Below are 17,371 nucleotides of genomic sequence, written 5' to 3'. Positions count from 1 at the left end.
ATATCGCATTGTATTATATTATACCGTATTGTTTTAATGAATATAATATTTGGATAGATTGTATCGTTTGTAGTCATTTTATTATGCCATGTAACAGTAATAGAAGAACAAACTTGCAATATTATAAAAAAAGGTATAAGATAGAATTATTATATTAAAAGGTACAATAAAGGGTAAAATGGAATTATTTAATAATAAAAAAATGCAAAATTAAAAGAAAAAATAAGGTAACTATGCACTATTTGACGTAATAATAAATTTAATAAAATTTAATTAATAACTAAAATAAATATAATAAATATTATATTTAAAGTTACATTACAATACAACAAATAACAACCTAGTTTCCAAAACAAACGTAAATATGTACCGACTAGGGTTTCATAATATTCTTTTTAGAAATCGATGATCATATAATAAAGTGAGCACAGAAAAAGACACTCCGCACAGTGCGGCAAGAGAGAGAGAGAGAAGAATATGGGTTCGCGAGAGGACCAGCCAACGCTGCACCTGAGCAGCCTAGTTGTAAGGCCCACCGACAGCGGCGGAGATAATGACAATGACGGTGTTGGTAGCGACTACGAGCCCGGCGAGGTTCGTCCAGATGCACCACCCTATTCACGTTCCGGTCGATTCTCCGATACTCATGGTTTGTCCTTCGCTACACCCTTTTTTTTGTCATGATAATTACGAAGCCCTAGATCCAACCCGTAAGTTAAGACTATATTGATCTGATTATTTGTTGGTGAAAGATTTAATTGTTTATTTTTTGGTCGAATTTCAGAACTAAATAAAATAGCGCTGATGTATTCTGGCGTGTTGTACGTTTTAGATTATACATTTTGTATCTTTGGTGAAAGTTTTAATTGATTGTATCCTGATTGCTGACTGTTGTCTCGTTGGGTTTTCACAATTAAATCTTCGTAGTGTGATGTAGTGATACAACAATAATGGTAACTTCTACTAGCCTCAGTTCCAAACAGTTGAGATCAGATATATGAATCTTACTCTTTGGGCTTCAGTAATTTTTCTTTTAGGAAAAATTAGTGATCCTTTAAAATTAGCGGTTCTCGAAATCATACACCTATTCCTACAATTACATACAATCTCTAACCAAAGTTAAAAGACACCTATCAGAAACCAGATTTGTTTTACGTGTGCGAATAATGGCTAACCTGCACACCAACTAGTTACCATGACTTATAAGAATTCCCTGCTTCCATTAATATATTACAGTATTTTTAAGACAGTTGCTATATGTGATTTTAATCTCATTTCTTTAAACATCTCCAGTTGTCATGGTCATTACCCACAGCGGCGTACACAGAATTTTTTGTAAGTGGTGTCACCATTTTAAAAAGTGGACAAATAAACAAATTACTGTAAATTTGTACAACATATAAAAAACACCCCCCCCCCCCCCCCCCCCCAAAAAAAAAAAAAAGAAGCAGCAGCAGCAGCATGTCAGTATCCTTAAAAAACAAAAGCAAAAAGGAAGCAGCACCATCCTTCCAATTTAAAACAATTTACTGTCGCGACCATCTGCAATTGTGAGTTATGATCCATTGGTTTAGTGTTATCATAATGCCTTAGAGATCCGCGGTTCAAACCCCTTCAGGTACGTATATTTTGTGGATGGGCAGGAACGTTTAAAACAAAAAGCGAAGCTAAAGTATTCGAACACGCGACCTCGCATAGAAAAATTCGTTCTCTGACCGCATGAGCTGCAAAGTATGGGCAACAAGTAGTGTCACTTTTATTATTTAACTGGTTATTGTGTTTCTACATTTGAACTATATACATAATTTGAAAAATAATTCGACGAAGCGGTGTCACGTGACACCCCACTTGGGGTAAGGTAGATCCGCCCCTGATTACCCATAGTTCACTGAATCACTCACTCCAGTTATCATGGTGTCGTTACCCATAGCTCACTGACTAACTCACTTGGTATACGCAGAAAATGATCAAATCATCTCGGTCATTTTTTCCTTTCACTTGCACTTCCTGCAGAATGTGATCAGATTTTGATCTTGTCTATTCTTTTTTTGATGGAAAATCGTCCAACATTCTCATTTTGGTTATGCTTGTCTTGTGGCTATGTTGGGTTTTAGAGGCTGAAAAATCTCTCCATTTAGTGTTGATGGTGTCACAATCATTCTGTAATATTTCTCTTTCACTTCGTTTAGTATGTGTTTGTTGAATAACATACTTTTTTTATGACCGAGAAATCTGTCTCGGTCAACCCTTGGGACCAACCAGAGTCTTCAGCACTCGGGGATAGTGAGTCCGTCCCTCTTCTCATGTCCGCTTAAATACTTTTATTGCATAATGACGAGCGCAAAACTCACTTAAATTATGCTCGCTAATCAAAGATAGTATAATATAATATCGTATCCACGGGGATTGGATTTAAATAGTATTCTTGTAGTTTCTAGCTTGATTGCTATCCAGGAGGATCAACAGTTGAGATTTATATGATTCCTACTTAATATTAACTCAGAATTTAAAGTTATTGACTAGTGACTATCGAGACGAGGAATAAGCAAATAAGGTTATCAGTGGGAAAAGATAGGGTTTTGACTGATGTAGGATAATTGTTTGGGATCTAACTCTAGATAATTCACTTCTAATGTTCAAGTGAGTCTCTCGAATTCACTCAATTATTAGTTCAAACGTTCAGTAGAAACTCCTCTATCGATTAAGTCTCAACCTCAGAAGATGAACCAAATTAAGCATTGTGAAGATATGCGAGAATGCGTAGTGGATTGGTCCTTTGGAAAACCTCTTTCGATTATTCTCCTAACTAGGTTTAATCAATGATTCAACTAGCCTCTTTCGATTACTTAGTAGAACCTATGAACTCAACCAACAATATAATGCAAAGATATCACAAGTTATGCCTCTCTTGATTACATGAACTAGTGAATATATATGCAACAATTAAATCCTCCAAAACGATTCAATACATAAAACTAGAGTTATAATCCACAAACAATCAGCAATACACTAAATCCATCAAACCCTAAAGGAAACTACTACATGGAGAAATTCATCACAAATATAATTGAAGTATAGGAAAACATAGATTCGATCCAAACTCGGGTCTTGAGTGAGGAAGTAATGATGAAATCCTTGTGCTTGTGTTCTTCTAACTCCTCCTTAGCCTCCTTAGGTCGTAAGTATATCAAAAGTCCAGAAAATAACGTTTTCCATGTATTTATATCAAGAATGGTCGGGCCCGGACGAAACCATCTTTTCCAAGTCGAAATAGGAAAATAGCTCTGGGAAAATTGCACAGGCGTGCCGCTTGGGGCGACGCGCCACGCGGGGCACTAGTGGGGATATCCAGAGAGCTCAACATTTATCAGGCAGCATGAATTGCACTGCTTGCCCCCCTCCCCCCCCCCCCCACGTGCCGTAGTAGTGTAAATTCCTTAGAGCGCGACTTCAAATTTGATTTTTGATGTCCAGACTTGGTCCTCGACCCCCGAACACGATCTCGGCTTAATCCCTTGGGCTTTTACACAGACTTCAAAGATTCAAATAGCTCGAATTAGCTCCACAACATCTACATAGCTCGGAATCACTTCTACAAGGCATAAAACACACAATAAGTGCAAAACACTACCAATTAAAGCTCAACACAAGTAAAATGCAGTGAATTAGAGTGCAATAAGCGTCTAAAATACGGATTATAGCCTACCATCACATAACAGTCTCGTATCACCTTTCCAGTTTAGCCATGCTATTTTAGTTTGAAGTTTTACAACTACATTTATTATGCCATTATTCTAAAAGGCTGAGTGTAGATGCTTCAATTATTTTCACATAAGCACTGCAGTTCCGTCTAGTTTCTTTCAACTTTTTTTCTTCTTAAGTATGCTAAACTTGTTTATACATTCTATCTTACCTCCACTTATCCTAAAGCCTTTATTTTTGGAGTACTCCTCCACTCGTCTAGCATTTGAGGCTAACTCCCTCACTAGTTTTTTCAATCAAAACAATATCGTCCGCAAAAAGTATAAACCACGAAACTCATCTTCTATGCTATTGGTCAACTCAGATGTAGCTCAAGTATGGGCTCAATTTCACTGGGCTCAATTTCACCGTGAACTTCTTTACCTTTTTTTAAATACATTTTTTGTATGTTCTAGTTCATAATCAATTCATTCATACCCAAATTCTAGTGGATAGTGAAGTGGCTTCACGCTTTGACTCTTCCTATCATCCTCAAATTCAATTGTTAGGACTTCTACTATAGATATGATTAATGAGGTAGTTTGAGAGATTTACAGGCTTCTGGCATTCAACATGACAAAATTTGAGATCTATTGTGTCAGCCAGATCTTTTTCATGTCAAGGCACATCAAGTTTCTGCATTTCTGAGTGAGAAATAACAGCGTTTATCCACCCACTTGATTGCCGTTGTTCTCCAGTATCATTTACGGAGTGTTGAATTGTGAATGAATTTTGCTATTGTTTTTACAGCTGAGCACTTTGCCTGGTGCAAGAACATTGGTCTTGAGGAAGGCACGTGGTGAGGTTCTGGTAGAGAAATTTGGTTGGGGTGTTATGAACAGGAAAAAATAACTGTCAAATATAATATTTTACAGGGTTTTTCATGAGCTGTGAGCTCTTTGTATCTTGTTGTGTTTCATGGGCTGCTCTATTGATAGTCAGCTTGTATGGATTGGTGAATTATCTCTTTGAAGGAAATTGAGAATGTTACATGAGGTATCTGAGACTGATCCATTACTAAATGGTTGATATTGTGAATGAAGTGTTTTTGCTGGTTGTCTTTATAGTTGTATTGTTGAAGTGGCTGGAAATGCTGCAACGGTGATGTGTGGTAACAAGCGAAACTTGATAAAGACCCAAACTTCCAGTGAAGCAACAGATATCTTTTGGTGGACAATCGGTGTTTCGTTATTGGTGTTCCAAATCCATCCCAATCCTTGTCATTTGGATTCAAGGAAACTGATGAATGTTTTAGTCTTTTCAGTTTCTTGCTTTCTCCAATTAGCGGTTGTTTTTGGGATTTTTTTCCTTTAATACTTTATTTTGCCGGTTAAATAGGAATTGAATTGGGCATGCATTTGGATTAGTTGCTTTGCTCCAGATTTAGTTTTGGTTGATAAGAGGATTCCATGTAAGTTTTGATGCATCAGTCAGTTAGTCCCATGTAGAAGCTTGAACTTAATAGGTCTAATCAACAAACTGAGGGCTGGTTTGCAAAGGGATTTACTAAGTTCAGTGCTTGGATTTTCTCAGCCATTTGCGCAAGCGCTTACGACTGTTATGATTGGTTTCACTTTTTGATAAGTTGGTTATGGTTGGTTTCGCTCAATTTACAGTCATTTTGTTAAGGAGTTGGAGTGCATTTTGAGTTGATTATTAGCAGTTTGATAATTTTATGCAATGCATTTTGCCTGGATTGTTAGGAGTTCAGTAATTTTAAGGTCCTGGCTTTGGTGCAGTTGGGAGTTTCTAATTACTACTTGTGTTGGTGGTATTGGTTGTTTTTCATCGATGAGTACGGGTTTTCTATTTGATGTGTTTAGAGGGAATAAATGTCAACCGTGCAATGTGTCAAATCCATGGTACTGGCTTCACATTTAATAACCAAGTCTATTTTTCCTCAAGGATTGCAGTAACTTATCATGTGAGGTGTGGATGATATGGCAAAATGTAGTTTTCTACAGTTGATGTACTGTAATAATCTTGTTTGAGACATAAATTTGAAGACAGTCGTCCTCGAGATTCACATTCTCTTCCTGCTACTCTTTCTCTAATATTCTACAAGAAGCTCTGAACAATGGTACTGGTTGCACAAGCTTAGTCCAATTGTTGGCATTTCATGGGTTGCAAACTTTAGCTTAATTAGGATTAGGAAATAATATGGGTAACTTTCTCTCATGATATAGTGCCTCTTATGTTTGGGATTCACTGGATTTTTTCAGGATATAGAATACGTGCAGGTTCTGTTTCACCTGAGCGCCATAGGAATGCAGATCATCGGTATAGTCCTGATTTTGATCATTCTGGTGGCCCACCACGTAGTCGTGGATTTGGCAGAGGGAAATATCCAGGTAGACATCGAGACTATTCACCCCCTTACGGTCGTGGAAGAGAAGCTGGCAGGTTTCTGGGCAAAAGTTATGATAGACCTGATTATGGTGCAGGGCAAGTTAGAGGCGAAGGTCTACCTAGAAGTAACCCAAATGTACGGCCAAGAGATGGTGATTGGATGTGCATGGATCCGTTGTACGTGCTGTTTTTCTCCTCCTATTATTTTTAGCATTGAGTTATCCTTTCAATGTGTTTGATTTGATTTCTTTTCTCCTGTTCAAATGTTCTTCTTCCGTGGTCTGAAAATGTTTTCTTCTTTTTTTTTTTTTTAAGATTTTGATTATTTAGAATTGCTTGATTTAATACATTGAATTATGAGAACTTCAATATGTCAAGAATTGTTAAAAGCAGTCATGTGGTAATAGCTGAATAAGGATCAGTTGCATGGGAGTTGGAGCCTTTAGATCTTATTGAAAACCAACTTTCAATTGAAGCACTTAAACATGTTTCTACTCATTGGTCGGTTTGAATTCCCATATCTATCAAATTCCTACATAGGGCTGGCATCTAATTCATCACGCTATCTTTTAAGTGATAATTCTCGAAAACTAACCACACGGGGCTGAAAGGTTTGATGCACTTTCCTAGTATTACCGGGAACAGTTTGGACCAGCTCAATTCATGAAGTTCAGAGGGTAGGAGGTATGGAGAAAGGAGGGCATTTGAGCTCATTATAGTGTGCCGTCTTGTGCAAGGCAACAATAGTTGGCCGTCTATCATCTTCTATCTGGTAGGCTTGGTAAAAGGGCCAGACCAGAAGTGAAAGGACATACCAGGCCCCAAGGGATTATTGGGCATTCCTTCATGTCAGGAGGCTCGTCCCTCTCTCATGAAAATGGTCTCACCTCTCCTGACGGCTTAGACTCATGTCATTTATTTTGAATTTATAATCTTAAAGTATGAACAGTGAATATTTATATAACCTATCTCAACTTGCTTGAGGTTGAGATGTAGTAGTCATTGTTGTTATATAGTATGTACAAGACATTGCTTGCTGTATGAGCAAGCGAGCTAATTTAACTTTGTTTCCGGAAGGCTTGTTTAAATTTATCTGTTTCCTCATGTTTTAATGGTTTCAAAATGAGCTAAATGATATATGCTAATTAGATAGCATCATCTGAAGCTTTCTTAAAAAAAAAAGAATTTTTCTTTCTCAAAAAGATAGCATCATCTGAAGCTTTCTTGCGTCTACCTGGTATCCGTTAGATCCCTTAAATATCATATAGAAAAGGACATACAGTGTAAAATTCCCATATCTAGAACACGATTCTACTCATTGATCAGGTTTGAATTGCAGTAAATGGGTTTTGCACCTATGATTCCTTCAATTTGCCTTCAGGTCTCCGTAATTTGCACCCAGATGGAGCAATTTATATTGGTAGTTACTTGCTCTTATTAAAAGTCTTGTTTTTTAAAGTAGAATATATTTAAGTGACAAGTAAGCCATTCTCTTATGCAAGAAGAGCTTAGATGATGATCCGTTTGCTGCTAACTAAGAAACAAGCAAGAAATGTTGAATGGATTTATTGAGTTCTTTTCTGATTATTTTTAAAGTTTGAACTGCTTCAATAGTATTAAGTGTTCTAGAGAAGATTTTGAAAGGACTGGATGTACTTTGATTTTGTTGAAGCAGAAATGTTAGGGATTACTAGGCAGGCATACTTGCATAATTAACATTACTTAAGTACTTTGGTTTACGATGTGGGATAATACTGGGTATGTTGTTGTTGTAAGTACTTTGGTTGTTTTAATGATGTCTATTGCTGATTACATCTGTCTGAAGATGCTGACTTTTAAATCACCGTGAAACTGCTCCAAAATAGAAAAAAGGGAAAGCAAATTCTTTTGTCCTAGATGTTATAGTTGTGTATCATACTTTGTTCTCCTGACATTGCAGATGTAACAACTTGAACTTTGCAAGGCGAGAGTACTGTAACAAATGCAAAAGGCCTCGATATGCACCTGCTGGGAGTCCTAGGAGAGGTTTTCCTTGTCCCCCTCCCCCTCGCCACATTCCTGGCCCCCTAATCAACCGTTCTCCAGGAAGGTTTGTGAATGGGTATAGGTCCCCTCCTCGTGGCTGGGCTAGAGATGATGCCAGAGATTTCAGAGTTGGGGTTCCTCATTCCAGATATGAAGGGAGGTTTGCAGATCCGCCAATCCGTAGAGATAGGCCTGATTATCCCGATGCTGATTATAGGGACCGGAGTAGGTTTGAAAGGCCTCCACCCCTGGATTGGGGACATAGGGAGCGTGTCAGAGAGAGTTTCTTAAGTGAGAGGAAAGGTTTGGAAAGGCGAATACCATCTCCGCCTCGTCCTCCAGTATTACCTCGTGGCCAATGGGCCCGTGATATCAGGGAGAGAAGTCGTTCTCCAGTGAGAGGTGGACCGCCACCCAAAGACTATCACCGTGATTTATACATGGGAAGGGGACGAGATGATCGGCGAGTTGGACGTGATGCATATTAGCTGGTGTGGAAATTATAATTTTTGTTAAACTAGATGTATGTTTCATGGCTAGCAAAAGTAACAGTCAAATATTTTCCTAGTTTCCAAGCACATTTTCTATCAAATTCAGAACCCGTCTGTAATTTTATTTGTGTTGCTGAACCATAACTAACTTTGGTGAATCTCCTTTTTAGTTGGTTCCTTTTGGCTTTACATATTCCCCCGTTGGTTTGATTAACCTTGGGAGGCTGCTTACTGTATTCGAAAGAAGTGGTAATGGAACGATGTCATTTGAATTCAGTTTCTTACAGCAGTTAACTAATTTATCTTCACCAATAACATTCTTTTTGTTCTCCATTTGAAGTCTTAGTTCCTACTATGAACCGTGCACTGACCTAATTGATAAAGGGTAGTTAAATGACTGCAACCTGCCTTGATTCTGAACTCTTACACCAAAAGATTAACACCTAAAGTATGGTTCTGAAATCCCCTGAATGTTATTTAATATGCAAAGACCGTTATATCTAATGTAAATGGTATACTGCTGCACATGTTTGCTTATGTAGCCTGCACTGATTTGAAAATAATGCAATCAAAGAAATGATGCCCGACGAGTACTCACATACAAACCATAGTCGGGTCACCTGACACTGGATGCCTATGTTGGTGTGAAGTAATTAGTGGAATAGCCGAGAAAGTAATTGGTATTGAGTGGAATAGTCTAGATGTGCGTAAATTGATTCGAACACTACCGTTATTATCTCGAATACTTATGTTGGTGTGAAGTAATTGGTATTTGGTGAAACGGCCGAGAAGTGGGCAAATTGACTCGAACACTACCGTTACAAAAAAGAAGAAGAGATAATTGTTGGGATCGAAAAAATATGATGCATGCAGAAGCTAACAAAGTAAAGTTTTGAGACGATAAGTCAGACGAGAAAGAAAAATATACTAAACTAGGCATAATAATTTATTATGGATTGGTCAATCGACCTTACATATGATCTATCATTATTATAAAAAGAGAAAATAAATATTTTGAGGGAATAATCTCCCCTAAACATGATCCTCCTAACGACTACATTGTAGAGGTTGTTGTTCTTGTGTGAAAAAAATGTCAATTTATAGAAGTACAAAACTTCTCTTCCAAGAAAAGGATAAAGACACTTATTCCTTTTAAGAGTCTTTTTCCTTCCTTCAAGAAAGAGAGTCTTAATGGATTAAAAATTCAGGGCAAAATCCTAACAATTCTCCCCTTGACCTGAATTTTTTTAACAAAATTTGATTTATCTTCTTCACATATTCTTCATCACTACTTCTTGTCATGATTAAAAATGGGTATCAGTTAAAATTGGAGCCCTGTGAATTAAAAGTGAGCGCAAATTAAAAATGACTTTTGGTTTTAAAGATGCAGCAACATGAATGCTAAAAATATATGGCTGAAAGTCTCCATATGTAGTATTTCAGACTGATTTTTTTGGGATATGTCAAATCCCGAAATTGTCCTATTTCGCGTAGGAAAAGGTGTGTTCGTTTGGGCCCAACCCTAATTGGTATATATACATGAAAAAACAGTATTTTTCTGGGCTTTTGACACATCTAAGACCTAAGGAGGCTAAGGAGGAGTTAGAGAAGCAAAAGCACAAGGAGTTCATCATTCAATCCTCACTCAAGATAAGAGTTTGGATCGTTTTATGTTTTCCTTTACTTTAAACATACTTGTGATGAATTGCTCTATATCTATGGAGTAGTTCTCTTTAGGGTTTGATGGACTTGGTGTATTGATATTTGTTTGTGGATTATAACTCTAGTTTTTATGTATTGAATCGTTTTGGATGATTTAATTATTGCATCTATATTCACATGTTTATGTAATCGAGAGAGGTATAACTTGTGATATCGTTGCATTATCTTGTTGGTTGAGTTCATTAATTCTTTTTTGTAATCGAAAGAGGCTAGTTGAATTATTGTTTAACCCTAGTTAGGAGGATAATCGAGAGTGGTTCTCTTAAAGACCAATCCACTACGAATTCTTGCATATCTTCACTGAGCTTAAATTAGTTCATATTGTGAGGTTGAGACTTAATCGAGAGAGGAGTTTCTACTAAACGTTTGAACTAATAATTGAGTGAATTCGAGAGGTTCACTTGAACATTAGAAGTGAGTTAAGTAGAGCTAAATCCCATACATTTATCTTGCACCTATCCAATCAATCCCTATTTTCTCCCATTGATATCTTCCTTGCTTACTTTTGTTGGAGTGTCATTTGTCAATAAGTTAGACTCTTAGTTAATTTTAGTTTTAATCACATAAATCTCAATTGTTGATCATCTTGGATAGCAATCAAGCTATAAACTACGAAAATACTATTTAACTCCAATCCATGTGGATACGATATTATATTATACTATATTAGACTAGCGAGCATATTTAAGTATGTGTTTTGCGCTTGTCACTTACAAACGTCCCTTTTGTCTGGGGATACTGCGTTTCATGCCTGCAAGTCCCGATAGATAGGTTGATTGTCCTCCTAGTAGGCTATCAACTTAGCGGAAGGTGTTGGAGCACTCCACTTCTCCGAAGTTGCCTATTTTGTCAGTATGTTTTGGACATGTATTGATTGGTATGGTGGGGCCCTGTCCTAACCTTTATGACGTTTATGTACTCTTAGATACTTGTAGACAAATATTATGTATATGGATGATTGTATGGCCTTGTCGGCCTATGTTTTAAGTGTACAAATGATCATGTCGGCCTTATAAGCCCGTATGTTACATATATAAGTTTGTATTCCATGTCGGGTCGTCCTTTGTCGAGTATTCTCGTATGTTCTATTCTGGTTATATCATGACGGCCCTTCTGGCCCATATACCCAAGATGACATGATAAGAAAGATACGCTACGTTGGTACTCAATTGGGTAAGGCACCGAGTGCCCGTCGCGGCCCATCGGTTTGGAAGAGTTGAGTTAGAGGAACTCGATTTTGCATCATACTTATGATGAGTAAATGTAAGGTCTTTAGTAGATTATGTGTGTACTAAGATGTGTAATCTTCTTGATAAGTACCCCTAAGGCATGAATATCTATCCAACCATATGGTTAAAAATGTAATGAGAGAATCACAAAGTAGATACAAGTTTCAACAAGTAAAAGAAGCAAGGTGAAGAAGGGTACGAGGTACCCAGTTAGTGAAGATTATCAGTTTTTACAATTCAGACAGAAAAATATAAGTATTCTAAGTTACCTTCAACAGTAACAGAGGTATGTGCAATTGGCCACACCCATCTCACTTATGCCCAATGGGAGCTAACACATATAGTTTAAGAGAAGGATGGGATATCAGGATCCAACTGGGGTTAGATGATGTGCCGTAGAAATGCGACACTTTTGATACTAAATACGTAGACTTTAGCTCATCTTTTAAAGCATTATAAGTCATTTCTTATGTAGTTTTGGTGTTCCAGACTTGAAGAACCAAGAACATAAAAAAGATGACAAAAACCCATGGAAAGGCAGCAATGCGGCAGGTCTGCGACCGCAAAAGTGATGTGCGGACCGCAGACCCATCGCAGAGTGAAGCAGAACATCCATGTATCTGAGAGTCAAATATTTGATCCATTGTGCGGTCGCATAACTCTTGTGTAGACCGCATAGTGATCGCACAAATGCAAAAAGATTTCCAGTGAAAATGACTTTGCGGTACGATATGCGGTCGCGAAGCCAATATGCGGATCGCATAACAAAAATGCAATGAAAAACTGGAAAACTCTGTGATCAATTCTGCGGTGAAAATGAAGATATGCGGACCACGAATATGTTCTGCGATCCATTCTGCGGTCGCATACTTGATATGCATGGTCATTTTTGTCACGTTTTAACCACAACTTTTAAACCATTATAAATAGAATGATTAGGGTTTTTGTGGACCATCTTGTCTGAAAAATAGGCTACACTTAGAGCATTGAATACACCATTATTTTGGAAGCATTTGAGAGAGATTCCAAGACTTTGTCCTCTTTGTAATCTTTATGACTTTATTTATTACTTTGTTCTTGTATTCTAGTATGAGTAGCTAACTTTAAATACTAAGGCTGTGGACCCTAAGTGGCTGTAATGTTAATGGGTGTTTACCATTGAATATATATATAATGGTTGGTTGATTTCTATTCATTTCTGTTGCTTCATTTATGGTTGATGGTTGCAAATATTGACTAGTGCCATTTCACTCTATCTTTACTTGGAAAAGTGGGTTAGGGTTTGGTAGAATTGAATAGCGAGAACTCAAGGCTTTAAACCTTGTTTAATAGAATCGCTTAGGGATAAGTGGGTTCTTCTTGGCATAAATTGGCTATTCTTAATTGTAGCTATTTTATATTTGGGAAAATCATAAAGAGGAAATACTACCTAATTATTGGAATATATTGGGTATTCATTTAGGAACCATTTGCATATCAAAGAACCTTCCATTAGAAATATATCATATTAACACCGATAACATTACACTCTATTGATGGATACACAACCTTGGCTTCTTAATCAAATTAATCAAATTCTCTTAACAAAATAGCTTTTCTTGACAATTCACAATTACAAAACTCTTTTTAAACTAACGGAGTAGAACTACGACTTAAGTCAAGTTTCACACTATTCAAGTAACCTTTTCACACCTATTCCCTGTGGGATTCGACCCCAACCTAGTTGGGTTATTATATTTGATATCGACCGCCTTACCCTATTCATATAGGTGTAATTTGAGCGTATCATTAGAGTAACCCAAAATGGTGGATGTATTGTTAGCGTTAGCTGACATTTTCGAAGGATATTGCAAACGTGATAATAGTTCTCCTTGTGAGATACCTAGATGGTGCACTTTAGAATAGTACATTTAGATATGAATACTAGAATATCCAAGAATTCAATTCTAAGAGAGAAGTTTAGCCAACATACTTCGCTTTGAGCTTTTCTTAACTCACTATACGGTTCGGAAAAATCCTAGCAATTTTGATCTATTTAGAGATATAGCAAAATTGAACATAAATTAGGAAAGAGTTCATGTTTCTAGTTCATGTGAGAATTTTAGGAAACACTAGGCGTGCATTATGATTTTAAGGTCCTCCTATGGTAGATTCCTCCATTTCACTACCCAAAGTCTACCCAATTGAGCTCAATAATCTTTGCACAACCCTAGATAGTACATGCATGCATAATGAAAAACTCCCACACCCAAGAATTGCTTGGCTTATTACCTATTTTCACTTAAATCTCGAAATTGAAGGCTAGGGCTAGAATCTTACCTTTTTGGTTGAAGACCTTGTGAGTTACCCTTGTGAAATATTCAAGGCTTGAGCAAAGATTGATGAACAAATGACTTAGAAATTCCTTTTCTCACTCTGGATCACCTTCCTCTCTAAAAAAATATAAGTTTGAACCTTTTAAAATGATCCCTAAGGCTGTTTTATAAGAATAGGGTCGGGTTAATAAAACCAGAAAAATAAAGCCCCAATGCAGATCTACGATCTCATATGCGACCGCATAACGCTTCTGCGGTCCGCAAAATGGGCCGCATAATGGCCCTCCGGAACTGGGCATTTCTGACTCACTCTACGACCGTTCTGCGGTCCGCAGACCTATTTTACGGTTGCATAATACGCCGCAGAACTTCCCTCCAAATATTTTCATGTTGGTTTTGTGATGGGTTGTGCGGCCCGCGAAATGATTATGCGACCGCATAATTGACTGCATAATAGTCCAAAAAATATTCTCAGATTTCTGCCTCAGTCTGCGATAGATCTGCGGTCCACAGATCAGTTCTGCAACCGCAGAAATGCCCTGCACTTTAAAATTTTTTTCTTCAACACCCCAATGCACTGTTCAACCCAAAAAGTCCGAACCGCGGCGAGCTTGCTCGCCGCGAAGAATCTCTACAATCATCAAAGCATAAGTCTACCTCGGCATCACGAAACTCCGAGTTTAGGCAAAACTTTTACGGGACCTTACAAAACGTAGTGAACCCCAACCTAGGGAATTCAGTCTCGCAGATACGAGATCGCAATCGTTGAAATATTTTCATATAGGAGTTGGGGTTTTTAAAGGTAACGTTTAAGATTTACGAAAATAAGAGAGAGTGCCACTAAGGAGACAATCAAAATTTGAGTTCAGAATTAACCCTACAAGCACAATGGCACAAAGGTATATAACTAAGGATATTTATATGCGAGTAACAACATCAAAAATTCCGTCGGGTATATGATGTAATAAGTTCATAGCTTTACAAGAGTCGGAGGGTCTTCCCTAAGTACTACAATGAAAGACTAGTTGAGGAAATAAGGAAGAAGGCTTCAACCTAAGCATAGTAACTTGAAGAAGAAATGGTCTTGTAACAACAGTCTCACTACAATATTGGATGCACTCTATAAGAAAGTGGAACCTATCGTTACTAATGAACGGGAAGTCAAAAGAGATAGTTGAGATCATATGAGTTACAGGGAATTCCAGTATTCGTGGGCACTAAGATAGGCCAAGTATCCATGCAGCAAGTGGCAGGATGACCAGGAAAACTAATTGCTTACATTTAAAGACAACCAAGAAGGAACGAAAGGAAATCTATAGTGCTAGTAAGTTAAAGGAAGGTTGCAAGTAGTATAAATAGATATGTGTAGGTCACAAGCTATAGTATGGTAGAGCGACAAGGTTTTAGGTAGACAGGAGTAAGGATAAGAAAGGTGAGTAAGAAGGTGACAAGAAGAGGGAAGGCTTCGAAATTAAGCCCATAAAAAAGAGAGAGCTGATGGTTTCCGTAAGTTATAGAAAGCTCAGTATAGCCTGAATGAACTCAAAGGAGTTTAAGACTAGGAACATCTAAAAGAGATGGAATGCTGCCCTGGTAGTAGAATAACAGGGTAATTGTGATAGATAAGAGGATGATGTTTAGGACTTTGATTGAGTAATGGTTTAAATAAAAGGGATTTCATGAATTGCACAGGATTGGAATATCCCCCATAAGATGAATCATGTTGGGATGCTATGAAATACAGTTATTGAAGTATAGTATCGTCCCTAGGTGGATCAGGAAAATAACTTCAGATGTTCCCCGATGAGACGTAGGCCCTAGTGATAATGTATTACGTAAGAGGTTTAAAGTTATCAGTGGTAAATTATAGGTCAACATTAAGGTGAATCAGCAATAGATGGATAGAAGTTACAATGTATGAGATAAGATTAAACTGTCATTCTTAAGATGAATAGTAATGAGGAAGCATTAAAGAAATTAGATTTATACATATAGGATAAGAAATGAGAGAGTAACCTGGAGTTAGGTATCAGACCTCAATAATAATAAACCAAAGTAAGTGTTATGGTATAGTATGACCAACCTAGATGCAGTAAAGCCATAAGTATAGATAACCGAGGCTATGAAATAAAATATAGCAATAGTCGTAAGTTCGACAAAGTACCGAGCGAAGAACTTTAGTACACATATAGATGCCTAGAGAGATAGCTTGTCATAGTTCTGTATAAGTTCACAAAGTGAGGCCTAGAAATTGGCTAAAAGCTGGAGGACAAAGGAGAGAAAAGTCGCATAGGCACACATACAAGGTCAGAGTCATACAAGTTGCATGACAAAAGGTAGCAACAATTACGAGATTGGAAGAATTTCGACCATAGTTCGTGGTGTGAGAAAGAGGCCTAAAGAGGGGAATACCCTGTCCTTTTGGATTTATTCACAGAATAGTTGCCTAGATGGGAAGGACAATATTAATGTATTCGTAAGATCTATAGGTTAGGAGACTTATAAGTGCATCAATCAACATTCGAGGACGAATGTTCCAAAGCGAGGAATGATACTGCATCCCATGTTTTCATACGTGATAGTACGTCGTAAGTCAATTGATGTACGTTCGGAAATGAGATCATTTTTGAAAGTACATGAAGTAAGTTAATCATATTAAAATGGAGATTAAAAATATTTAAGATCATGAATAACAAGTACCAAGAAGGTTGGAAGGCTTAGAAGCTAAACGAATCGAAGAAAATAAGTTTCGTCGAAAGTCGACAAGTTGGGAATGTTATAACATATACTTTTGGGGTGAGACTAGGGTGATTAACATGATAAGGAGCTTATGCTATGAGTTATTTTAGTCATATGATAGTTGTGTATTATGTTTTGAAGTCAAGCGAGTTGTGGAACAAAAGTTGGCAAAGGTCATCACAAGTTACATTCATAAATGTGCTGAAAATTAGGTCAAATACAGCGGAGCTTTTCTCCCAATGTACCCTGAATTACGGGATGATCAACCAACCAAATTGAATATCTATGTGTCTAGTTTCTAATGCATTAAACTGTTCATCGATACAACATTGGAGCAGAACAATATTCGCATTTTTGCGAGACTGCGCAAGCAGCTCCCAATGGGACCCACTTAGGCGGTGGCCAACCTACTTCACTTTAAAAATGATTTGGACGCCTATTTTCTACTCATTTTCGTGTCAACTTCGTCTCCAAAATTCTCCTAACTCTCATAAGCAGGTACCATAAGGTTTTGAAGGGGTATCCAAGTGATTACACTATATCTGAACATCGAAAGTTAGTTCTAGTGAAGAACAACACCTCTTTGAGGTTGTGTTGTCATTGAGGATAGTTGTGGGCTGTGTTTGGCCGAAATTTTAAGTTTTTTCTACTGGTCAAGGTGAGTATAATAGCCTATTACATTTTATTGAAGTTGTTTGTATGCTAGTTGCATTATTTGAGCAAAATACTACAAGAGGAGACTTGAAATAATTTGAGATGT

At 37.4% G+C, this 17,371-nt stretch overlaps 1 protein-coding gene across 2 annotated transcripts; it reads left to right on the top strand.

Moving 5' to 3' along the window:
- The first annotated feature begins 392 nt into the window (after positions 1 to 392).
- LOC104085997 (uncharacterized) lies at positions 393 to 8,882 on the top strand. 2 transcript variants are annotated; one of them, XM_070174928.1, is made up of 4 exons: positions 393 to 649; positions 5,964 to 6,092; positions 6,186 to 6,267; positions 8,030 to 8,882. In XM_070174928.1, exons 1-4 carry the CDS (start codon positions 478 to 480, stop codon positions 8,601 to 8,603), a joined length of 957 nt encoding a protein of 318 aa, XP_070031029.1. In that variant the 5' UTR covers positions 393 to 477; the 3' UTR covers positions 8,604 to 8,882. The 2 variants fall into 2 exon arrangements, with proteins under 2 accessions (XP_070031029.1, XP_070031028.1); XM_070174927.1 differs by having other exon boundaries at positions 394 to 649; positions 5,964 to 6,267.
- The last annotated feature ends 8,489 nt before the right edge of the window (positions 8,883 to 17,371 follow it).

The sequence above is a fragment of the Nicotiana tomentosiformis genome, chromosome 5 (genome assembly GCF_000390325.3).
Source record: "Nicotiana tomentosiformis chromosome 5, ASM39032v3, whole genome shotgun sequence".
Lineage (NCBI taxonomy): Eukaryota > Viridiplantae > Streptophyta > Magnoliopsida > Solanales > Solanaceae > Nicotiana > Nicotiana tomentosiformis.
Note: the sequence above shows the minus strand (reverse complement) of the source record. Positions and strands in the feature narration are given on the sequence as shown.